Source organism: Symphodus melops (genome assembly GCF_947650265.1).
Source record: "Symphodus melops genome assembly, chromosome: 6".
NCBI lineage: Eukaryota > Metazoa > Chordata > Actinopteri > Labriformes > Labridae > Symphodus > Symphodus melops.
The window spans coordinates 18,582,457-18,608,365 of record NC_136696.1 but is presented as its reverse complement, the minus strand read 5'-3'; the positions used below and the strand labels follow the sequence as shown (position 1 = coordinate 18,608,365).

At 40.3% G+C, this 25,909-nt stretch overlaps 1 protein-coding gene and 1 long non-coding RNA gene across 3 annotated transcripts; one reads left to right on the top strand and one right to left on the bottom strand.

Annotated features, from left to right (window-relative positions):
- Window positions 1-50: 50 nt before the first annotated feature.
- smad3b (SMAD family member 3b) lies at window positions 51-7,669 on the bottom strand. Its single transcript, XM_079347238.1, has 9 exons — window positions 7,171-7,669; window positions 4,747-4,940; window positions 4,494-4,628; window positions 4,030-4,104; window positions 3,885-3,935; window positions 3,456-3,668; window positions 3,233-3,370; window positions 2,951-3,095; window positions 51-1,784 (listed from the first exon to the last, which is right to left on the bottom strand). Exons 1-9 carry the CDS (start codon window positions 7,371-7,373, stop codon window positions 1,661-1,663), a joined length of 1,278 nt encoding a protein of 425 aa, XP_079203364.1. The 5' UTR covers window positions 7,374-7,669; the 3' UTR covers window positions 51-1,660.
- LOC306826118 lies at window positions 7,274-17,083 on the top strand. 2 transcript variants are annotated; one of them, XR_013779367.1, is made up of 4 exons: window positions 7,274-7,360; window positions 11,899-11,970; window positions 13,963-14,042; window positions 14,204-15,041. It is a non-coding gene; the product is annotated as an uncharacterized lncRNA (long non-coding RNA). The 2 variants fall into 2 exon arrangements; XR_013779366.1 differs by lacking the exons at window positions 13,963-14,042; window positions 14,204-15,041 and adding an exon at window positions 16,550-17,083.
- The last annotated feature ends 8,826 nt before the right edge of the window (window positions 17,084-25,909 follow it).

Below are 25,909 nucleotides of genomic sequence, written 5' to 3'. Positions count from 1 at the left end.
AAAATGGATTGGCAATATTGGTGTCTTAACATTTCCTGTATTACCTCCAATACAGTTTCATGATGACATGTATTTAATACAGGAGAGCAGAATGCAATTGGAATTTAAATTAAATATTTCTGTTTTAGGGAGAGAGAAAAAATTCTCAGATGCAATTTATTTATTTTTCCCAGACAACAAAACAATGGTCATTTGAGAACAAATATTTGGCGACATGAAAAAACATGTACATAGACCTGAAACAGAAAACCACCACTAAAGAAATCAAGGAACACAAGTGCTAATACCAGTTCACTAACTACTACAGTAAGTAATGCTAAACACTGTATTTTGGTTTAGTACAATGTCTTTGTGTTATGTAGATTACATGGTGATTCGTCGTTTATACTGTGCTTAAGTGCAAGCTAAAGATGGTGGCCTCATAGACAAGGACACTAAGTTAATCACACATGCCTTACAATATTGTAGCAATGTACATGTAGCATACATCATTTACTGGACTAGCAAACTACCACTAGAACTAAAGCTTTACACCAAAAAACACAGTCAAATTGAAGTGCATCATTGAACCAACATGAGCGTTGTATAACATTAGCTCAAAGATGGCCATACATGAAAAGACCAGCATCTGTTCTCACTCAACATGTGAAGTCAGGCAGTGCCTAAATTCAACCAATCCATGAGGATCAAAACTACTTTATCATAATCAAAGTCCCTATCATGAAATAACAGTAAAAGCTAGGACAATAATCCTGTGTTACACATGAGAACCAGTTGGCCCATGTTTTTAAAAGTCAGCATGAAACGGACCACGGTTGGGGTCATTAAAGCAAAAGTTTCTTGTGAGTACACTCGTTCCAGAGGTCAGTCAGGTCAAGTGTTTAAGCAAAATATGACCACAAGCTATAAATATTTATGTACAATTAAGTTGAGGCAATAAAAAAAATATATTCTCATGCAGGACAATATGCAAAAATAACTTATAAAATGTCTCTTTCACTAAGCAAAATAGTTTTCATAGTCAACAAACAATGGTGCTAATGCATGTCTGTGTTGTTTAGAATAGATTCAATACAGATTACATGATCAATGAAAGAATCAACATGTTCTTCAATACAGATTCACCAATAAGGGCAAAAAGTACTTTGTACTTCATTTGAATTAAAAATATTCTATTACCCAAAACACTACCCATTATGACATTTTCCATATTCATTTATGGTTCAATTGGTAAATAAGCCTCTTGATTCAGGGATAACAAGGAGTGGTACTAAGACTGAACCACAAGTAATGACAATGTAGTCATAATAAAAGCCAATTCATAGAATCAAATGTGTTTTTAAATGTTTAAATAGATGACAAAACTGAACCAGTACCATACTTCTCATATTTCATTTCTAATACTATATAACAAATACCCTGTGGCTGCCTGTTAAACATGAGAAACAATGAATACGTTCTGACGTAATTATCCAATGAAGTTACTAAATGGAACTAAGGAAAGTGCTACAGAGGCGAGGCGAAATGTTTGACGGTTGGGGTCATAAGATTTGATGAATGGTGTCTCTTTCCTTATTATCAGTTAGATACGCCTGAGTTTTCCTATGTGTATTAGAGTGTCAATGTGAAGGAAGGTTCCTTGTAAAGCACGGGCCTCTTTTTATGACACACTGGAGCAGTGGATGCTGGGAGAGCCCATTTGTGTTAGAACCTTGTCAAGCCACTGCAAAGGACCGTTGAGATGCAGCTCTATCCAGCAGGGGGTGCTGGTCACCGTCTGACGTCTGCAGGGTAGAGAGAAGGACACAGAGGTAACAGTGCATTATGGTTCATACTAGGTCATGTTTAAAATCACTTTTACACATTTAATCATTCATTTAATTTGATAATGGTCGATACACTGATGCAGTCTCAGCTGCACTGAAGCCAACCCTTCCAGCTATGTTTGAAGTCATTCAAGTGTCTATCGGGGATGTTTTTTTTCTCTGCGGGGTTTGGTGCCAGAAATATAACCCGTACCACTCCTGGACCGCAGGGAATTACCCTTGCTGAGGGTGTCTGAAATGTGTTCACCCCTCACTCCGTGTCCCCTTCAGCACTGCATGCCTGCTGCATTCTTCATCTGTTACTCAACCCTCTCTTGCAAACTCACGGCTGCACACTCTCCCATTTCCAAGTCTGCTACTGTGCGAGCACAATCCCCCTCCCCATTCTTCATCCAAAAAGTTGTAGGCCCTTTTTCCCTCAAAGTGAGGGGGCAGTGCTTAAGGAAACATTTGCCATCCAGGAAAGACTAGGTGCAAGTCACAAGGCACGCGGTGCTGACTTGCCTTCCACTCTAATCCAATGTGTAAGATCCAGTGGGGGGAGCTGCTGCTCGTTTACAAAACAGCCACAATAACTGACTTCTCCTTACCTTAACTGTCTCACCCAGGTCTACGTTCCCACCCACCCACTCACATGCCAATAAAAGGTGTCTTATCCAACCTTTAAAAAAAATCACAAGTCCCTTTGCACCTTTAAGAGAAAGCTAAAGACCCAGCACTTTGATGCTGCAACAACTATGATGTATGACATCTTCTAATTTTTCAGGCTCTCTAGACTTTGATACAACTTTAAAAATAATCATAATAATAGCAGTTAGATAAAGCTGAACTGTCCTTCCATGTAGAAAGTGCTTTAATATCTGATAAACAGGTTGGAATTAAAAAAAAAATAATAATAATCTGCATCATTTTAATAACAGTATTTGTAATCGCCCAACAGGGACATCAACTTTACAATAAATAAATATTTATGTCAATAATGAGTCTGCAGTAACCTACAGAAACCTTTTTTGTCATATTTTTTTTCTTGAGTTGAACACCATGGCATGCAACACAAAAACAAGTACAATGAATGAATCAAAACGTATTAGGCCTCATAAGAAGTTTGTATTATATCAAATTACCTGTACTCAGCTCCCCAGCCCTTCACAAAACTCATGCGAATGGTACACATTCTGGTGAGTTGGTAAACGGCTTCAAAGCCCTGGTTGACTGACTGTGCGAGCAGACCAGCAAACTCCTGGTTATTAAAGATCTTCAGGTTGCAGCCTACAAAAAAAAAACAACAAAAAAAAACGTGAGGCTTAGTAGCACAGCAAAGAAAAAAAATGCCCGTAGGTCAATAGAACTGTGGTCATTGTGCGACGGTTTGCTTCAAATGTTGGCATATATACACTCATGCTAACCTGGGGGTATTTTGCAGACAGTGGCAGGATGCCAACCATAGCGCTGGTTGCAGTTAGGACTCTGCACAAAGATGGCACTGTCACTCAGACACTCAGCAAACACCTCTCCTCCAATGTAGTACAGCCTCACACCTCGTCCTGGAGAGAGAAGAGAGAATAGTGTTGGTCTGTACATACTGCCGGCTGAATGTGGCAATATAAAAGGAAAACAAATCATAAGGACCTATGTGTCTGCGAGTGAGCTCAACTGCTGAGTTGCGGTTGACGTTAGACAGCAAGCCGAGACAGAAGCGTTCAGAGTTGGAGGGGTCTGTGAATCCATCAACTGTTAGGGAGGGCTGGGAGGCGTGGAAGGTCTCTCCTACACGCTGGTTTAGCTCATAGTAGGAGATGGAGCACCAGAAGGCAGACTCACAGTACGTCACAGGTTGCAAGTCTGGGGGGGGGGGGGGGGGGGGGGGGGCGAGATGGAGAGACATTAACGCACATACAAACTCAAGAAGGTCCTCAGAGCAGGTAAACTGCTTTGTGGATGTACCACCATTTATTGTAAAGATGCTCATTGCTAATAAAATCTCTCTTGGAAAAAAAAAAGTGCATGTAATGAATGATAGCCCCTGTTAATAAAGCCAATCTGTGTGATTTCTCTTACCTAGATTACTGTTTGCGGGTGACACAGGGTTGGGTGACAGGCTGGGTGAACCTGAAACAGAGCAGTGACAGAGGAGGACTGGTTCAAGCATCGTAGTTTAAACTCTTCCAGCTGGAACAGCGTGGTCTCTTTCCACATTACTCACTTGTGTCCATGCTATGGTTGTTCTGGTGATCACTCGTCTCACCATCTTCACTGAGATACCCTGGTGGGGGAGTTTCTGTGACAAACATACACAGACAACAATTAGACAAACAGTCCTGATCTAAGGCATACGTGAGGTTTGAATTTATTTGAACAGCTGAAACAAGTACATGAAAACTTTAAATAAAAAAGTGCTTTGCTGCTTTTTTTTTTGTTCATTTTACACCAATCTCAAACACTCAGTGGCAAAAAAGAAATTCACATGTAAGAAAGTTTCTCTTGTGCTTACGGTCATGTTCCCTTCTGTGTTAAATGTACAAACATAACTCTAGGTTCTGAGAGAACCACAACCATTTCTGGACAGTTCTCTCAAATTCAAGCAGACATAAAATAAAGGATGATAACAACATGAGCTTACAGACATGATGTTTCTTGTGTAGAAATAGTAAAAACTGTGACGCTCACCAGGAATATAATTACTCTGGGGCTCGATGCCAGCGGGGAAGTTGGTGTTCTCGGGAATAGATGGGCTATAGTCATCCAAAGCTGGAAACTCAGCAGGTATATCTGCATGCCGTGGTACTAGAACAGGGGGCAGAACTGAAGACACACACACACACACCTTTATTAAGGACCAGTTCTATGCTGTATACCACACAGCAAACACATGAGCTTAAATACAGTCATTTTGAATCATGTAGCAATTTACTGCACTTACTTGGTGTCTCCACCCTTTGGTAGTGGTATGGGTTGACACAGACCTCATCCTTCTTGGTGTGGAAGGCAAATTCACAGTGGTCCACAGCCCTCAGTTCATGATGGGACTGGAGGTCTGGCCAGCGCCACAAGCGACAGTAGATCACATGAGGAAGACCTTTTCTGTGCGAGACCTGGAGACGCCCATCTAAAGACCTGGAGGGGGGGGGGGGCAAAAGAATTTGTTGAACTTTAGAAACTTTGAAAATATGTTGCATTCTGCGTCGTATCATCTGAAATATATGTTATAGTCGTGAATAGATCAACACTAAATTAAGAAACAATTTGGCTTGAAATAGAGTTGATCTATTCTACTGATGTCAGACAAATCAAAATGTATTCTTCAACTAAACATGTCCATCAAATATTTTCCTATTTCATTCCTGGATTTTATTTTCCTTTGAGATAAACAGCCAGGACACAAACAAAGCTTTTGTTGGAGATAAAAAACAAAGACTACTAAACACCAACATCAATCATTGGGTCCAAGAAAGACTACGTGCTTGTTCATGTTTGAGCAGTGTGAGAGCTAAACGTTTGAAACATCTTCACATCATGGCCTACTAGCACAGTGCAGCTCCAGATTCAAACTGCACAAGTGACCACCGCAGAAGAAATGGGTTCGGACTCAGAGCACTGTGGTTCACAGAGTTTATGTGTTGGGTGGGTTCAGGTCAGCATTTTTTAACCATCCGAGAGATCGACCCTGGTTATACTTCTCTCTCTCTCTCTCTCTCTCTCTCTGCCATCTTCTGAACTGTCGGAAGGACCAAAACAACTTCAAATTTCTGATGTATCGAACAGTTGAGCTGAGCAGTCAAAACCATATTGCATGCTTTAATGCAATGTCCCTAGTTCAATCCAGCCAGAAAAAAAATGTTATTGCATTTTATTTACTATCTTTTTTCCACCACTTCTCGACTGTACGTTTTGTAATAAAGGCAATAATCAGTCCCTGCACACCCAACAGAGTATTATTAACCAAAACACTTTATTCAGAGAGCACACACTGAATCCAAAAATATGAATGTTACCCTTTACAACCAATGAGTCAAACTGTCTAGTTACGCAGTTTAAACTGCATACGCGTACACAATCATTGTCTTTTGCAGTTTCTTTGACGTAATTGTTTTATTTGTTAATCTATTTAATTCATCAACCAAACAATACAATTAAATAGAAAAATGCAAAAGAACTCCATTTGACCCTTTTAAATGCTGACAAACTGGCCAAAGAAAAGTTTTAATTTAGGTTGACAATTATGGCCGCTTTGTACACACTTTTATGCGGAATCCAATTTTAATCAGCAATGAGACCGACAAGCTATCTGATTAAATATTACTGGGAATACAAGGACTTTCCACAATTATTATGCCGTTACTGAGTGTTGTTTTGTAGCTCATTCTACCTTACCCGTAACTACTACTGTAGCAGCCAAAATGCATGTGCTTAATTTCTTTTATGTAAAGAGACAAAGTGTAGGGAGAGCAACACAAAGAGGAAATGGTACATCAGTCTGCTCCATATCTATGTGTCTTTATGCTCCTGGCTGAGTCATCAGACACACATGAATACAAGGTTTTGTCTCATAAAATGGTTTGAAGAGCACAAATAGAATAAAGAAATAAACTCAAAAACTACTACGCTGTTTGTTTGTTTTTTTTAATATTATTTTAACACCCAACACAGGGAAACATTTGTTGACTCATTCAGAAACACCATGAACACATATTTGTGTGCACAGAAACATTTCACAAAAATGTAAGCAAACTGTAAGTTACAGATGGGGATCCCAAACTTTTCCCAGAGTTCCCACACTCCAGTCTAAACATCCTCAGTGAGTCAGTTTCCTCAAACCATCCTTCTCCTCTTCATCGCACGTCAGCTTGGGTCACACTTGTTTACCCAGCTCATAGAGAGGTACATCTCTGACAGTGAACCTTACTTAGACTCCTGTGCACCAGCACACTTCACTGACAGAGATCATACAGGCTACTGTTCATAATTACAACATGATTCAATAACAGACTTTGACTGGTGGAGGATAAGTCACGTACATATTTCCACAAATAAAAAGGCAGGTTTAATCAGTAATGACCAGCAATGTTAGCTCCTTTGCCTGTTTTAGCCATACCAGCTAATGCTAAATATCAGTGCAATTGATATCAATCTTCAATATGAAACATGTTTCATCTTCTCCGCAATTCTAAAGCAAATACATGTAAAAGTTAATACTGTCAAGATAGCAAACCCTTCACTGGAAAATCATTAGGCTTCTAATATTAGCTCAAACTAACTAGCATCGTTAGCTGTCATCAACATTAGCCAGCTAGCCATCTTAGCTCCGGAGAAGACAGCTAGTTATTAGCTGTGTTTGTTTTCTTACCTGGTTATGGTTAAGCATTTCGTGTTGACGTTCTGTGTCGTGATGGCTTTTTCCAACTCGTCTAATTGTCCCGTCTTTTTCAACTTCTTCACAAGACTTTTGACAGCCTTTTCGCACCATTTCTCCTCCTGCCCGTTCTGCTCACCCTTCTTCCAGCCAAGAAGCCTCTTCACGATCGGAGGAGTGAACGGTAATATTGACATCTTAAACAACAATTTTTTTTAACAATAAATTACAGTGCTCATTTCCTTCTGCAGCTCAAAGCACACTTGTGTGGTTTCCTACAACAATGAATGAGACTGCTTGGTAGCTAAGCTAGCTAAATTCCCAGACAGACAGTCGGCAGGTCGCTGCCGGGGACTGAAGCAGCAGCAGCGGCTCGTGTCGTAGCTTCACTGCGGTCGAGCTGCTCCTCTGTCGGGCTGTGCTGAGCAGCTCCTCCGGCAAACCACCGTGCTGTCTCTCTGCCCCTCCTCCAGCCTCTCAGTCAGCTGGCCTGTCCTCCACCTGCACAAAGCAACTGGCCTATTGCATACAATTAAAGTCTTTTTTTTAAATTACTTTGACAATAACAAATTAAATTATGTGACATTAGAGAGAAAGTAATTTAAGTCTATTTACCCATTAAAACCTCGGGGTACATAAAGCTGGAAAAAAAAATCAAATACAATTTTAATAAATCATTATACATGGTTTTGTCAACCACTGTGTTTTTTTTAAATGTGCTTTTGAGGAGAAATTCAATGCTATATGCAGCATTTGTTGAATAAAGGTGTCATGTAGAAGGAACACCAAGTGTAAGTAGGCCTAACCTATATCAGTGTCAGTGATTTATGTCCCCCTTTTAAAACCTGTTGTATACAACAGTTCAACATATCTAGAGACAAGAAATGGAAAAAATGTTGTAATGAGAGATATGTCGACTCTGAAAAGTGATACAACTTGTGCATTTACTGTGTCCATGAATAGAAGAGCCCTGTGAGTAATCCCTTTGATCCTCTCATAAAAGTGATTTCATTTCACCTCAGATGCAACTTTCCTGAAAGAGACAGGGGAGGTGACTGCATTTAAAGGTATTTAGGGTTTTAGAGTGTTATTGATAAGGACATGCCTGGCGGCTGCCTCCTATAAGCATCAGTGTTCCTGTTCTATAAATATCCCTGTCCAGCTCCGGCCCCTTTTCCTTCTCTCTATTAATAATTCCATCAATGAATGCTGTCTATTTTAAGCAACTATTTGGCATGGCTTCTTAATTCCTCTGACTTAAATAAGAACTATAACTGTCTTAGCAGTGGCACAATAATATTAAAAGACTATTAATGGCTCTATGTGGATATGTCTCCTTAACAAATGCCCTAAGTCATATTCATAGTATCTGTAAACACTGTTATATGCTTCCAATAAGGACTGCTTGTTGAAATAGAGAGAAATAGGGGGCTCATGTTGTATTTATCATATGGGGAGGGGCAGATGGACAAAAACAGAGAGGAAGGATTTTGGACAAAAGGCACAGCGGCTGGCTGAATAAGTAATGACTGCAGATGATCTGATGGATAACAAAGGCATTGTGATGGATCACTCTTGAGTTACGTGGGAAACAAGCAGACATGTTGCAGGGGCCTGATCAGCTGTGCTGCTGTCCTAACAAAACTTAGAAAAGGATGGAGCTGCAATTAGAGTAAATGTGCCTTTTGTGTATCAATATGGGCAAATTGTAGGGATATTTCATGTGCTGTAATACCACGCAATGCTTAAAACGCTTCAAAACCACTTTTTTATTATGTTTAGGTCACTGCTCTGCAATGAATACAGATTCTGTTGCACAAATGTTAGCTTCCATATTGTTTGAAAAATAACATCACATTACCCTCTGAAGACCTGTAATTGCCCCCCATAGCTAATTGCAGTGTGTTAGAATCAGACTGGCTGTTGGACACAGCCCCAAACGGGTGGGGTGCTCTTCTCCCTACAATCTCTGCCTTTTTTTAAACTCCCTTCACACTGCAAGCTGTTATCTGTCGTTTACAGCCTTCAATCTCTCTGCAGACATTGGCACCTCCAAATATGGTGCAGAAGTGACCTCCCTTGTTTTTTTCCCTCCCAGTGGTCTGAACCAAAGCATATTTGTACCCTCCTTCATTGGTTTCAGAGCCATGGAGGTGATGAGGTGATCTCATACTCCTCTGTGATGATCTCAGTTCTCTCTCTTTCCAGGATCAGTGAAAATCTGGTTGTTGTTTTTATCTAGCATAACACTTCTCACTTAAGCATCTGGACAAAAGCCTTTTATTTATGATGTCTCAATACCATTTAGAATTACATTCCATCTTATTAAAGGTCAGAATCCAATTATTCCAAAGATTTATAATGGATAGCCACCCTTTTTATAGCTCTATTTATACAGGAAAGGTCATACCATTATGATTTACACTTGGAAACCCCAAACTTTTTGTTTATTATTGGCCCCCATTGATGTTATTAGAAAAGATGTATTGGCAACAAATAAAAACAACTAGGCAAGTTGTGGCTTAAAAGACTTCATAAAGTTGCATGTTACATTATTTTACTAGAGTTTGCCAGATAATTTACAAAAAAAGGAGCTGCAAGCCCAGAGTATTTCAGCATTTTTAATCCAGAATATTTTCCAAACGTGAAAAAAAATTTGTGCCTTATGTTTTAGATGAATCTACAAGTTGAAGATTATTTTTGGCATGACAACTGTTATAATCAAATCAAAGGTATTAAACTAATCAAATGTGATAAAACACACTCTGGTGCTCTGGGGAAATGACAAGAAGTGTCAACATAATAGATGGCAAATCACACCATCTAGTGGCTTCGCTCTATTATTACATCATTTACTGCTATTCACACAAACTGTGTCCGGTACAGAACAAAGTAAAATATTTAATCATTTAAGAAAAAAAAAGGGATTTAACTGATGGAACCATTTCATTTAGGTGGAGGTCAGTTTTAGGTATTGATGCTTTGTATCTCTCTGTCATGGTCCAGTGCAGGGATCAAAGGATTTTTTTTAATTTATTTTTTTTAAGAAAGCAATACCACAGTTTAAGTGAACATGTTCATTATGCAGAATGGCCCATTTGAAAATATCCTTCATATTATAGTCACATCAGGATCTTTATTATAATATTATTGATGCGCATATACGCTATGGAATAACGATGGTGTACATTTGATAATATATGTTAAACCCATCATGCGATTAAACAAGTATTATCAAGAGCTTTAACCAAACTATAATATACATTCTGTTTAATGTGTTTTTATATGGTAATATGCCTCTGTATGTACAAAGTCATGATAAAGAATAGAAGACGTTCAAATGAAATCCCAAATGGAAACACTTCAGGAAGAAAGAGTACCTGAAATATGACTTCTATTAGTGTAGTTCCTGGGCAGTCTCTACCTCTGGTTTATTTGGATGTGTACTTTTTCAATTTGACAATTCAAAAGTGATAAAAGACAAACTTTACAAAAACAAATATATTTTCTCTTTTTATTCTTCTCTGCATTTCTTCCTTTTCATTTAGGACTCACTGGGATTATCATATATTTGTGATTCGTTGCTATTGATTTATAGGCTATAAACACAATTTACATGTTTATTGTGAACAATGGCCCATAAAAGCATTACTTGGTTTTGCAGAATATCTCCTCATCATACAGATGGAATGCAGCGCTTTGACATGACTCATTAATTTCACCTCTCGGCTAAAATGGCTTTCTGTTTGGCCTGAACCTCAAGTACTCAGCCCTGTATTAACAAATGACCCCCTCCTCTGTGACTCTATTATACACGTTAACATTAAGCTTATTGGTAGTAGACATCAGAGTCTTGTGCTTTTTGTTGTCTTTTTGTTTGACTTTTTTGGTATTTGAGAAGAAAAAGTGTGGTCATTAAAGCGGATCTATTATGCAAGATATAAGACAGAGCTTCACATAGATCAGAAGCATACTCATAACTTCCTCCACACAGCTTGTGGAACTTGTCATTTTCTTAAGATCTGGTAAATACACTGTGTCACTCACACCACCACCAAAACTAATGATTGTGAAATTAGTTTCAGAGCAATCAGGAGCTCCCCCGCTAAGACCCACTGTATCCATATGCATGAAATTGCTTGTGTTAATACATGCTATGAATCGTGGGTAATGCAGTGAATAATTCTGACTGCACACAATAATGCTATTTTCTATTAGATTGGGGACTGTTGTGAAGCAGGAGCCCTGTGGCAATAGGCTTGTAAATGGCCATGTAAGGATAATTAAGCATTACACTTGAACATTAAAACTTGCTTATTTCCGGGAGCTGCCGGCTGTGGAGAGCTCTTATTGGACTCATCACTATTTTTGGTGTTTCCCTATAATGTGTTCTCATTACAATTACTATGCAAGCAATTGTAAACTTTGTAATCTCCTTTACTGTATCTTTAAAATGGGTTTTAATTAGTGAGAGGGCTTTAACAGTTGAAATCAAATTTTATTGCATTTTTGATAATACATTTTTTAAGTTGTCGATTAAATCATCTTAAACTTTAATGTATTAGCAGTGTTGCACAGATTGCTTGTTTACCAGTTGATATGAAAAATTGTCATTCCTGAACCGAATGAACTGTTTTGTCCTCAGGAGGCCATGTTTTAGAAACGGTCATGTCCCTCAGCTGTTGTGTTTAGGTAAACGTGTGTATGTGTACTTTGCTGCAGAATCCAATGTGTCCCAACCATCCAGTCCACTGCAGGACTGGACCTTGACCCTGATGAGTGTAATGAAGTAAGGTCAGTACGAGTTTTAGCTGAGAGCTTTACAATATTTCACTTGAGATGATTACTTTTTCTACTGTTGGGGACTGAATTTAAAAGGTTGATTCGTTTTTCCCAGGGTTTCTGTGTTTCTTTTTTTCCTTTAATGGATTCCTTGTTTGATGTTCTTTGCGTTATTCTTGTAGCCTTAATCTCATTGTGACGAGCTTAAAAAGTGCTCTGTTGATGAAGATGTTTTAACTCCCAGCTCAGCTCAACTCAGCTGTTATGAGAGCAGAAAATCCTATGGAACATTTTAAAATGTGAGTGGGATCATAAAACATACTGCTCGGTGAATAGACTAAGGTTATCAAAACAGTAAATCAGAGAACGAGCAAGAGACAAGGTGTTTTAATGTTGTTAAATGTAGGTTATAGGCATGTATGATGGCTCTATTATAGGCATTTAAGCCTATGTCCAGTATTGTTGGACAGAATTCTGGGATGTCGCCGGAAAAATTGTCTGTCAAAAAAGTCGAGCATAAACTTTGATAGACTTCATCTCACACATTCCCAAGAAGCACATGGACATAAAAAAAGATCTCAAATGATTCATTTAAGTGTTTGTCCCGAAAAAAGTAAGATGTTGAAGGCCTCTCAGTTGTCTAGTTGTCAGTTAAGGCGTAGATACCATGGAAAAGTAAACTTTCTAACGTCAACATGATGACCAAACAATAGTAAGGCCTACACTGACATGTTGTGGTGATAAAAGTTTTTCTCTGAATTTCATTTACATACACTACATACTCATTTACATGCACTACAAGAGTATAAGAAAATATAAAACAACAGAGGAGTGTTAGACAAGCAGCAACATTTGAGAGCAAGAGAGACATGTGCACCAGGGTTACTTTGCTTCATTAAATACACCGCATAGTTGTGATGTCTGTACTCTTTCAAATCCATATGTAAACCATTTCCTCCCGCCTCCTCCTCTTCCTCTCCCTCTCTTAAAACCTCCAGCTCATTAGTGTTGCCTTTATGACATGGCTTTACCTAAATGCCGTGGATTTTTCCATTCCCTCTCTGGCCCACTCTCAGGCGGCTCACTGAGAGTAGCTAACAGAGAGGCTGAGAGGACATTTTCTTGTTTCTCCAGCATTTCTTCACACTTACTAAGACGTTTCGACCTGTAGGCTTTGTAAGGAACTTACTGTAACTTGTGAATTTACACCACATGGACAAGCAGTGTCCCAAAGCAGTTTGAAACACGTTCAAACCTTGAGTCAGGAGGCAGGATTAAATCAAGAGGAGCTCCTCTCGACCTGTAGTAGACTCTGACAACACACTGTCTCCCAGACTTTCAGTTATGGAAGAAATTCCTGCATCCCAATATTTGTCGGACTCTTTAGCCCCAGAAAAAAAAAAAGTTCAAAGCTATCAAAAATGTTAAAAAAGGAAAGATGAATTACATGTTTGTTATAAAAAACAATAAAAATGTCATGTATAAAAACAATACCGCCATCAAAAGTCATCTTCCTCAAAAGGCCTTTAATTAAATGTATACTGTGACCTCATTTTTCTAATAACACAGAAAGGACAATCTTCAGTTTTGTCAGGTAACTTACATTAATGATCTGAGTGTGTTCAACTTTCAAACAACACACAACACAACACACTAAATAAAGACCGCTTCATAATACACGTCTTCATTTAAATAAACATATTTTAAAGTATGACACACACCAACTAAACTCTTGTTGCAAGTTCAGGCCTCGCAGGAGTATTCAATTAGAATCCACAAGGTGGCAGTGTAACGTGTTTGAATGTTCCCCAAAAAAAGTCAATTAAAAGTGTGATTTCCTTCAGTGGGTGCTTCTGCTTTTGTTCCTGACACTGTTGTTGTCGACATTGTTATGATACACTCTATAAAGACATTCTGATCATATGTGGCTTTGTTTCTGGTATGTCCTGGCACGTTGATTATACATGCAAATCAAATCCCATTGTGTCGTGTCAATAACAACAGAGACAGCAGGTAGGACTTGTAGGAGGATCCTGCACTTAAAAGCCAGAGCTGCAGTAACTGAGGGCAGAGCAGAGAGGAAGGTGAGTGATCCAGTTTTCCAACTGGCTCCTGTATTTTACAGAGTGCTTAAGGTTAAAATTGTGTTCCTGTTTATCCATTCAGTGGAAAATAATATATAGTAAAGAGCCAATAGGATTTTGTCTTTGAACTCACTGAGAGTTTTTCCTCCCTGCTGGCTCAGTGCTCTTTGGGAGAAATGAGGGTGAGCCGCTTGCCGAAGGACTTCCCATCAGCCGCCTCCAACCATCCACACATGTTTCTGATAGACCTTCACAAGCCCCAGTAATCCGAGGGCAGCTCATTCAGAGAGAAAGATGCAGTGATAAAAAAAGGGTGGGTGAGAGGGAAGAGAAGAAGATATAGGAGGGAAGGATGGACCAGAAAGCTGAGTGGGAGCAGGCCAAAGGGGAGGGATGATAAAAGGAAACATTTTAGAGCATGTTATTTGCCTCTCTAGAGACGGCGCTTCAGACTTCTCAATTTGAAATGGCAGCGTTGTTTGTTTCTTTTGGCTTAAGTCTTCGCTCAAATCATACTGTATATATTTGATCTGCAGCATAAGATCAAAATGCATTTTTAAAACTAACTCTCCACTTTTTATCTCTGAGATACAAAATAACCCAAGAGCCAAATGATTTGAAGGACAAAGGTTACGAAAGGGAAACATGTATCTGTAAAATATGAAGCGGTGCATAAAGACATGGAGACGCATCAATATCTGATCATACAAGTGGTTTCAGTCAAAGATCCGTATTATTAAACTGAACGGGTCTATCAGAGAGGACTCACCCTTGCAGACCTGCAGCCTCTTTAAAAAAAGCTAAGCAGCACACACTCTGCGGGTCTTGCTGGTGTCTTTAACACAATGTAATCTGTCATGCTTAGTTTCCTCAGGTCCCTCATAAATCACCCTTAAACCCGTGCAGGCAGACAGGAGAGTATAAACACCTGTTGTGGTGCATGTCTCTCTTTTAACATGTAAGAAAATGTGAGGAATAGTGTGTAGTATAGGGGTTGTAATGGAGGTAGTGGTGGTGGTGCTGGTGTGTGTGTGTGTGTGTGTGTGGGGGGGGGGGGGGGGGGGGGGGGTTCATTCTGAGATACTAGCTAGAAAAGGCTTGGCAAACTGTGAAATTTAAAACATCTGGCCAGCTACAAAGAAGTCTCAGCTGGAATAACTCACTCACAAAAGTTACTCTGCTCTCCTGAGTGCTGGCATATTGGCGCATCCCCAAACGCAGGAGAGCAGATCCATCCCCTCTCGTTCACGCTCAGACAAATAAAAACCTGAATGTATTGCAACAGAGGCTTTAATTGAAAAGAAAAAGAATAAGCAAAACAAGCAATCTTCGATTAGGTGAGCCATTTAACAGGCAGAAAGTGGGAGGGATACATTAATGCCCCCATTTTTTTTTTATTAATGACAAGTGCAGGGGTATAAATTATACATCAGGTTTACAATTTGTATTCATTGTGAAAATAGCACAATGGAAAAGGAGGGCTGGAACAAGCTGATACAGTATACTGTCAGGGGGAAAGGTGTAAGTATTACAAAATATGACAACTGGATGATAGCCCCAAATGTGTTATGTAGTGTCTCTCAAAAATGTCCTTCAGAATAGCATGTGATTAAAAGTACATAAATAAGGATCTATTCTGTGTTTTTATTATTATTATTTATTTAACCTTTCACAAAAACAACGAGCAGCCAAGCATACTAATACAAAAAAATACATCAAATGTTTGTCCATATCATCCACAAACACATCAGGGAGAGCATCTACAGCCTGATGTGTCCACCTCCAAGTCCTTTAACTTCCTCTTAAGAGCATCCAACGAGAGCAGCTCATTAAGTTTCAGCTCTTTTTTGAAAAAGTAAGTAATCTTGAGTGCGGTCACATGTGCATGTGTGCACAGAGATGGAAGAGTGTGTGTGCACATGGCTGTGTTTAGGGCCTCGAGGCTTGTTTAGCTGACCTCAGTGAAAGCAAACCTCATGACAGAAGGTCTGGCATTGTCTGTGTGCCCGGGCTGCTCTGGAGCCAGACGGTCTGCCGGCCGCCAGCTTTGCTTGCTTATAACGGCTGAGAACATCCGATCCCCTTGGGGAGGACGGGGGAAGGGGGGGGGGGGGGGGGGGGGTCTACTGAAAAGCTCGCCACTTTTCTCTCTGTCTTTATCTTTGCTCTTTAGACAAGGAGCAAGCATTAGGCAGGTCATCAACTAGTGTGTTTGCTGTGCATGTATGTGGGTGCATCTGTGTGTGAGAGACAGAGAAGAAAACAACAAGGGAAGGACAAGTTTAATTTCAAGGAGTGGAAAAGCAAATGGAAAATTGTATCTATGAGAAGACAGAGAACGCACACACACACATACACACAGAGGGAAGAAGAACAGACTTAAGGGAATTTTTTCGTAAAGTTGATCTGGCCATTGGTGAAAAACATTCCAGTGCAGGTATTCAGCAAACGTCTCAGTGTCAAAGTGTTTCACTGATGAGTGTGTCTTCTTTCATCCTTCTATCCAGTTCACTTCCACTAATTCATCTATCACACCGCGAGCATGCTGAAGCTTTGTGCTCTGACAGGAACAAATGGTTTCTAATCACCACCAGACGCCCATGTTCAACCATGACAGAACACTTCCACTCCCCTCCCCTCCCCTCCCCGTGCCGTGTGCTCACTGTGTCCGTTCAACAATCCCTGCATGGACTCCACACGTGGCCCTCAAGAAGTGTTGGCCATTCTTGAAAAGCCCACGACAGAGAGAAATATGGAACATTTTTGATGTTTTTAAGTTGCATAACTCCTGGGTGGAGTATTTTCCCTTCCTCGAGTGGTTTAAAAATAGTAAGGTTTCATTCCCTGTGTGTAGTGTAAGGTGGAAAGCAAACAGGTTGGCGGGAAGGTGGACGAAACATTACCTCTGCTGCTTCTACTCTGTGTTCAGGAGTTAGTTTGGGAACGGGAGGACATCTCCATGACTGCATGGAAAAACATGAGAAAGCAAAGCCATAGGAAGAAAAGCAGAAACACAGAGAGCCAAAAGTCACTAAATTATAAAATCACTCCCTTTTTTGCTGACAGAGGAATGTTAAAATTAATGATTTTGACCACAGTAGTATAAAAACAAAAAAAACATCATTTTGCAGCTTTGAGTATGTTTCCATTTTTTTTGCATTCAGCTCATTATTTGGGATTTTATGGCACCAAAACTTTCCCTCTCAGCGCTATGCAACACATCATTGTATATTTGGTCAACAATAAGAACCTTTTCTGTCATAGAAGCTCTGATGAACTCTTTCTGCTCTGCACTCAATGACAAAGACATAGTGAGCGACTAGCTGGTGAACAACGGTGCCTATAGGGGCCATGCTGTAAAAGATCACATCAACATCAGACCTCATTCTGATGAAATGGAAACTAAAATGAACAGAAAAAGGATTGGTTAAATGCCCCACACTACCATCAAAGGGACTTTTTCTCAATAACACACGTCGTCCTCTTCAGGCAATGTTTCTTTTTGTTAACAATTTGATCTTGTAAGTCCTTAATGGTCTCCAGTTTATCTCACATTGTGGGAACAGCGAGCTGTCATCTGCTGCACAGATCCCTCAGTGTGTGTCCGGTAGCCAGCTCTGCTCTGCACACTTACAATAAAGGACAAGGCTCAACCAATGTACGATGCACATCTGAGGCCTCAGCTGGCCTCCAGCCACAAGCACTCCCTTCTTGTTTTTCTCTGGCGGTGTACATTACAGCACGCAGTAAACATACATTTTCATACCTGCAACTCAAATAGGGCCTATCTTTGTGGACGGAGGTCAAACACAGTTCACACATAGCATGGGAAGAACATCCTGCCAGTTTTATTTGAAGGTGTGTCTCAAGCAAGAATAGCTCTGATATGCAGCACATCTCAATTGTCACAGGAACCATGTCGTTAACATGACCAAATACTTCACAGAGATCCACTCAATGCATTCTGCTGTGGCGATACGACAGCAGTGACCTTTGGCGGGTCAATGATCAGATAGAGAGTAATTTAAAAGAATGCACACAAGCCACGCAGATTGTTAATCCACAAGATCAAATGATCACCCCCACAGCCGTGACATCATCCTTGCCCTGTTCGGCTGTGGGAACTTACCGTATATCAGTCCTCAAATCAGTATGACAATCTTTGTCAAGCGGCACATCAAAGACGGCACAAGTTTGTTCACATTGCTGACATTTTTCCACAGTAATCGCAAACCTTTAGAAGCCGTTTCCAAGTTTGGCGATAGACATTATAAATTATAATATCAATAAAGTCCCCTTCCTGCTGATGCTCTGGTTTGCTTTTTTAGGTCATAGAAAGGCGCCAGTATTAAATCTGAACTGTTTCATAACAAAAGAAAAACATCCTCATTGTAGGTTTAAAGCAATCTGGAACCCATCATGAGCCTCTAGGAGTAAAAGACAACGTCCTGGGTCTTCCTATGTAGTCAGTAGTTAGCAACATCAGGCCAAGCACTGGTTACTGACTAGCAAATAAAAAATAACAATGGAGCTGGAGTAAAGACATGATGTCTTAGAGTTGAATGTCAGCTGCACTATCATTCCTTTTTTTTTTTTTTTTAAGAGATCAAATCTATATTGTAGTCAGTTATTTCAGGATTTCATAAAAAGAGCAATGAGTTACTCTGACATGTAACGTTTAAAATGGGAACTGCAGTCCAAATTCAAATTATTGAAGAGCGGTCTCTCTTTCCCCCCTCCTCCCGGGTCAATGTGCATGCAGGTTCCCACGCCACGGACAAATTCTGGTCGTGGAGCTCATAACAAAATGCAAAAGCTTTATTGGTTGGGTCGAATCAGTTATAGTTAAAACAGTTCTCTTGCCTGCCTCCATCGCTGCAACACCTGTTAGTGAGCCAGGCGACCTGAGGGGTGTCCATAACAGCCTTGTTGGGGTACCTTAACTTCTCTGGTCAAAACAAAAACAAACCACTCAGCATCAGAATTCAAACTTAGGAGTAGAACATAGTGGCTGCTGCATCAGAGAAGCTAGCGCTTTAACAATGCATGCATCCTTAATGCCTGATGATGAAAAGTCTCAGCATCAGATGAAAATACCAGGCACACTGATGAGTCAGTATATTTTCCCTGGCTTGTGCCATTTCTGTTTTCTGGTAAAGTCACCACATGTTCCTGTCTCCCACAGACACAGACAGACAGATTGTGTCCCTATTATCCCTGATGACATGAAATATATGGGGAATCTGAAAAATGAATAGTGTTTTCATATCTACAGCATGTCTGCACCTTAATAAGCTAAAATTAAGTTATTCAGTTTCATACCCGCTGCCAGACACCTAAATAATCTCTTTTATACGATGTAGAAGAGCCAATTCTGTCCCGACCCTTTCCCCCCTCTTCATCTTCTTTTCTTACCGAACATGGGTTGACAGGTTCCTGTCGTTACTGGCCGGTCGGAGGGAGAGCCAACAAAAGAGGCCTTGTTTGAGACTTACCCCTGTCAGGCTGCGCACTTTGATATTAAAAACTCTGCTAACGGGAGGAGGAGGGGGAGAGTAGTGAGGGGAGAGGGGGAGAAGCAAGGGGAAAGATGAAAAGGATGAAAACAAACACCTACTGTCTCCAAAGCCCATGTCTGTAGGTGTAGCCTCATAATGGACTCACAAATATTTGTCCAGTCAAAACAAAATAAAACAGCTCTAACTCCTCATGTTATAAGTCTGATCAATGTCTCCAGGTCTTCCTGCTGTAACAACCACCTGCCTATTCTCTCGTACTCACACAGCGCTCACAGTAGCACAGGAGGCCTCTCTTTAGTTTGTGAACAGGCCTCAGGCTGGATGCCAGCCATCGCCAGAGGGAAGAAATCCCCTGATACGGTACCTCTTCCACTGAGGACATGCCAGAGACCTGCAATACAAGGAGATGCCTGGTTGTGCCCAAAAAAAACATGTGCATGCCAGCAAAAATAAACCAACACTGATGACCAAATGTACCCTGCCCTCAGTTTAAACCTATACTAGGGAGCGAAAAAATTGGCAGGAGGGTTCAAGGCTTCATTTTGGAGAAGAAGCAATCTTTGACACCAAAGAGCCACGGGACATAAAACACATTATGAAAAATATGAATTTCATCACATTCCTCACAAACACATCATTCGACCAAAACTCTTGGCTGCCTCCTTCAATTTGCTGCCTGTTCTCTGGGCCAGGAGGAATGAACGGCAGCAACAGAGATAAGTCTGTACACTTTCCAAACACAGGTGACATGCCGCAGCATGTTGGCCATTTAGGAAGAATGCAGAAGCAAGTGTAATGAGGATTTTCCTTAGCTTTCTTTTGCAAGGCGCCTGCTATTATCCCGATTTTGAGAAGCCTCAAGGGCAGTTATTACAGCATTTATATTAATTCCCCCAGATTGCCTCGTTTGGTTCATACAGGCCAGAGAAATAAAGACGCAGGCAATTAGAGGAATACTAGAGAGTGGGTGAGCTCAGAGATGGCAAAGAGACTGCACTGATCCATGTTCTGCTTTATGATTGGCATTATTGTTCTCCTGATGACAGCTAGAGTCGTTCTTGTCTAAAGCAGCAGGGCTTGCTGTACTGCTGCTGACCCAGGTTTTTGTAGCTGGGGGCTCATTCCTATTAGCAATAGTTTGCAGTGTTAATGGCTGTAAGAACATCATCAGGCTCGTCAGCGCTGACAGGCTGCCACCACTCGTACCTTCAGCCACAGGCAAGGGGATGGGCCTTCACATAAATCTGTAGAGGAATCTGTGAGAACGACGGCATCATGCACATAGACGAGCAGACGAGAGCAGCAGAGAAAACAAAGCAAGCATACGCGGCCCTCGAACAACCTCCAAGCTAACCAGCAGCGTAGAGGGAAGAGGAATCTGTGCTTGAAGGCCTTTTTTTTTTTTTTTTTTGCTGATGACTTACAGCTAAATGAGTTTATGTGATTTGTTGCACATTTGATGAATCATCTAAATAAAACATATATTTTATAATAGATTAAGATGTATAAGGCAGATGACAATTATTAAACGATAACATCAAAGATGTATATTAATAAATAAACCTCTACAACATTGCCCACCACCATGAACAAACTTGTTTCTCATCCTTATATTATACAGTACATGTTTTTTTTGCTGCTTTCATTTGTTGTTACTCTTTGTTAGGCGTCTTTAAATACTGTGCAATAAAAGTCTAATGTGTTAACAATGTGATATATATGTTAGTTAGAGCAATTACTGTGACTTTAGGTATATTTTCATGCTAACACTTTTTTCACCTGAGTGAGATATTGATTGTTTTACTCTGGATCTGTATGCTCCACAGGGCACAGTATTTACCTCTGCCTTTTGGAACCCTCCATTCTATCGTTTCTCCTGTCTCCGTCCTGCCTGCTCGTCTCCCCCTCTGCACCTCTCCCTCCCTCTCTTACAGCCAGGTGCTGACAGAAGTTAGCATTCACAATCTTTCTGTTGAGGCTTTAACAGGAGCCAGATGAAAGACAGAAGCAGATTAAGATGTTAAACAGCCTCAGATGGGATGGCACGGGAAGAGGGAAGCAGTTGGGGCCAGAACTCAGTGGAAATGTAGACAAACAAAAGCCCAGGAATGTCAGATGGAGATCATGTTGCACAGCCCTCGAGCAATAAGATGTGTTATTACCACTGGCTGGGAAGCCCTTGGGGGATGCTTATGTCTCAGAGAAGCCCACAAAAGAAAAGAGTCCTGGGACTGAGCACCCTCCGTCTGGGCCTCTGAGTTCATACTTTTATTTTTTTTGTAGTTTGATTCAAGAGATAGTTGTTGGATGACCTTCAGCAGGGACACAATTAAAGATCACACAAAAGCTGTATATTGTTACCATAACACAACTGATAAAATACTGTGTCGAGGGATGATGTTTCTGATCCATAGTATTGAGCAGACAAGCCAACAGCTCCTGGCCTGAGGCCGGCTCATCTGATGCAGCTGTATTGGCAAAGAGCTGAGTATTGAATGTAAACTTATGCTACACATGGGTTGCCAAGCCTGACTTAAATTAAGCATTGCGATAGCATCACGATTACTGCTTTTAACATCCGAGACAAGGTCACAGCCAATAAAATGTTTTACATGTGGTTGGACTAATATAAGTTTTAGAGCATTGTTATTTATGTAACAGCTAAAGAAATGTGTAGCTAAAATTTAAAGATGGAGAAACTATGTGAGTCAGAGCTCTTGTCAATGCTAAACTTACACAGCATCAGGCTCTTGTTCTTTTAAAAGATGCCTCAGATACTGTAACGGACAGAGGTGCTGCTTGTCAACAGGCAAGGCAGGCAACTGCTTGGGGCCCCATCTGACAGCAATCACTGTTGTTGTCTTGCTAAGCTTTGCATGCATTTTTACTTTGAAAGCCAAAGTTTGTCAATGAAAGTAAACAGAGAAAAATGATAAGGAGTTAAATGTCTATAGGAGAGAAGAAAGAAACAGGAAAAAAGAGAGGCAAACTGGCAGACATAACATGAACGCTGGTAGGGGCCCCAGCAGACTCTAGAATCGACACTGCTGCTGAGTTAAAATTGATTTTGAATCATGAAAAGAAAAAACTCATAATGTTTCCAAATGTTCCTTTTCACAGAACCTGTCTGCTATATCTATTCTAAGTCTTAGGGGGATGTATTTGAGTCTGCATCTTCTAATGAATACTTCAGATTTTTAATTGATGATATGCTCTCTTTTAAGCTTAATCCTCAGCAACATGTTTAGAGCTTACAGCTGCCGCTGGGTTTTTAGTTCAGATAGGTCATGTTTTTCTTTTGCTGCAATTAAAAAGACTTGTTGCTATTACTTGTATGCATTGAGATAACTACTGTGATGTTTTGAATACTGTAATGACTTTCTGCTCTTTGACCATAGATATTTGGACCTGTGTTTTGTATAGTTTTATGTGTTGTATTTCTGTTGCTTAATTTAGCTGAGCTGCTACCTTTCTTTGCCAGGAAACCTTTGTAAAGGAGATTTTTAATCTCAATGAGGTTTTTCCTGGTGATATACACTTTAAATATGAAAGAGGCACCACTGAAATCTAACATTTGATTTATTTGTACTTTACCTTTATGTTAATCATACATGGCCTAGTTAAGAGTTAAGAGAAGTCAACATTATGTTTATGAAAAAACAATTTGTTTGACTGGACTGGTTGTTATATTCCCCTTTTGATTAAAATTGTCAACAGAACGACTGTATAATTACAGAGACAGGTCAGTTGTGTTAAATGTGGCTTTCACATTGAAATAAAAGGCTGCAGAACTTCAGCACAGAGAGCATAAACATAACATTTAAAGCTGACTTTGGTTTCCTCTTCATTTCAAGGGCACGAGCGCTGCTTCTTTCTTTCTTTCTTTCTTTCTTTCTTTCTTTCTTTCTTTCTTTCTTTCTTTCTTTCTTTCCACTCCCACCAATTCTCTGAGGTGAGGAAATGGCGTGCATGGAGCTTAAGTACTTGGTTTGATTTGGTACACCCACTCCTCTCTACATCTGTGTGTGGCTTCCCTCGAATCACACATGAGAGGGATGGAGAGAGAAACAGCTCACCCCTTTGTTTGCTTTGATAAGGTTCTGTGTACATGTTTGATCATGTGTAATGGAATGTAATATGTTCATTTTGTCACATTAGTTTGCAGGAACAACACACACTCTACCACATGCACACACACATGATCATACACACAGTTACTCACACACATTCCTGGCCCCTCGCTGGCACTCATACACTCAGCAGGTATGTCAGTGTGGAGACAGGCACTGGTATGTGCCCCAGGAATGCGAAACCTGACCTCTTGGCAGGAATTTGAGCTCCCTCACTCATCTTCACGCTTCTAAGACATACGCTCACAGAGCCGACCCTCACAGCGCCCGGCTGGGTCCTGAAACAGCTCCATAAAGTCATCTCCAACAACTGAAGGTCTGCTTTAAGCTCTGGCACCCACTGAATGAAGATATCACAACGCACAGAAATATGCGTCAAGAGCATTAGCAGTTCCTGAGTAAAGGATTACCTAAACATTTCAAAGAATAGTGTAACATTATGTGATACACTATTACTGGCTTTCTTACTCTATGGTAGACATGAAAAACCGATACTAATTTCAGGTCTGTAACTGGCTTCTGCTAGCTTAGCATAGCATAAGGCAGTGAAACAAGGGGTAACAGCAAGCCAGACTCTGTCCAAATTTAACAATATATGCTTTCCATCATCTCTAAAGCTCATGTTTCAATGTCTTTACATCTGGTCATCTGGTCTCAACAAAAAAACAAGGTAATTGTTGTATTTTAGACTTGTAGAGTGGATTTTTATTTTACCTGTTGACAGAGCTGCTAGCTGTTTCTAGGCTTGATACAAAGCTAACAAGCTATTTATTGTTAATGCATTTTTAAAGAATGATTTATACATAAAGCAATTTAAAGTGCCTTTGAGAGCTTTGTATTAACAGCAGATAGTTGTTTAAATCTTGTCATCTAACTCCTGTTTCACCAAATGCCAAACTATACACCTTCAAGAAATTCTGCACACAATTAAAGATAATGCCTCTCTAAGAAAAGTTGAAGGACAAACAGAATTTAAGTGGACCAGAATGACAGTCATTAATGTGCAGTCTAGATGAAATGGGGCTGCTCTGTAGGCAGAGAAGCAGAACAGAACCAGCGACGTGGACATCTCGGCTCCTGAGGAGAGGAGGAAGAAAGCCCACATGGCTGAGCCTAACCGCCTCGGCAGCTCCAGCCGCCCAATCAGCCCCGGTCCACAGAACCACCAGCACTGCAGGCCAAACCTCAGCTTGGAAGGCGAAACAGGGTGACTGCATTTCCTGAGTCCACCCCAAGCTCACAATATGGAACATATTAGGAGCCCAGCAGAAAAAAAAGGGGGCTGCTTTCCTATTTCTCCTCTTTTAAAGCCCCTTGAAAAGAAACTGTCAGACTAGAAGGACAAACCATGCCCTGTAAAAAAAAAAATCCTGTTTAGTTCTTGGCCAGATCTTTGAGCATGACATACTTAAATATATAAAATTACCTCTGAAAACATGTGAGATTGTGTTAAGGGAATGTGTTTTGTATCATTTAGCATAAAGCGTAAAAAGCAATTGGTTGCTTTAGACTAACATTTATATAAAAAGATCTAAAAAAAAAAAAACACAGGCAAGAAAATATGTATCTCAGCATGACTGTAGCATACCACATTCATGTGCTATTGCCTCACATTTCGAATAGAGGGGTCTGGAGGGATTTGATTACAGCTCATAAAGCTGCTCTATTTCAGGCTGGTATATATAATCAAGTTTTTTGAGAGATTATTACATAGAACTGAGTGAACATGTCTTCTCCTCTCATCAGCCAAACTCATGTAGATAGAAAAGTCCAAACTGACTGTCTCAATGGTGAATTAAGCGTCTGTCCTTAAAAAGAGTTTAGGATTTAAGGGGGGAATCCTTCATTAGGAATAACTACTGGCAATTTGTGTGAAGTTAAAGAGGAACGTGCGTTTTCAGTCCAGATGAGTAAATGTGATTTGATACAAAAGGATTCACAAAATGTATAATATTGAGGAGTGTGTAGTGCTAACCCAGGTATCCAAACAACAAAATAGAGAACTATTGTGCTTCTACGATTTGAGTTGGACATGGGTAGGCTACAACATGCTGTTGATAAATGCGCCTGAGGCTGTGTGTGTGTGTGTGTGTGTGTGTGTGTGTGTGTGTGTGTGTGTGTGTGTGTGTGTGTGTGTGTGTGTGTGTGTGTGTGTGTGCGTGCATGCGTGCGTGTGTGTGTGTGTGTGTAAGTGTGCTCACACTGTGGCATTCTTTTA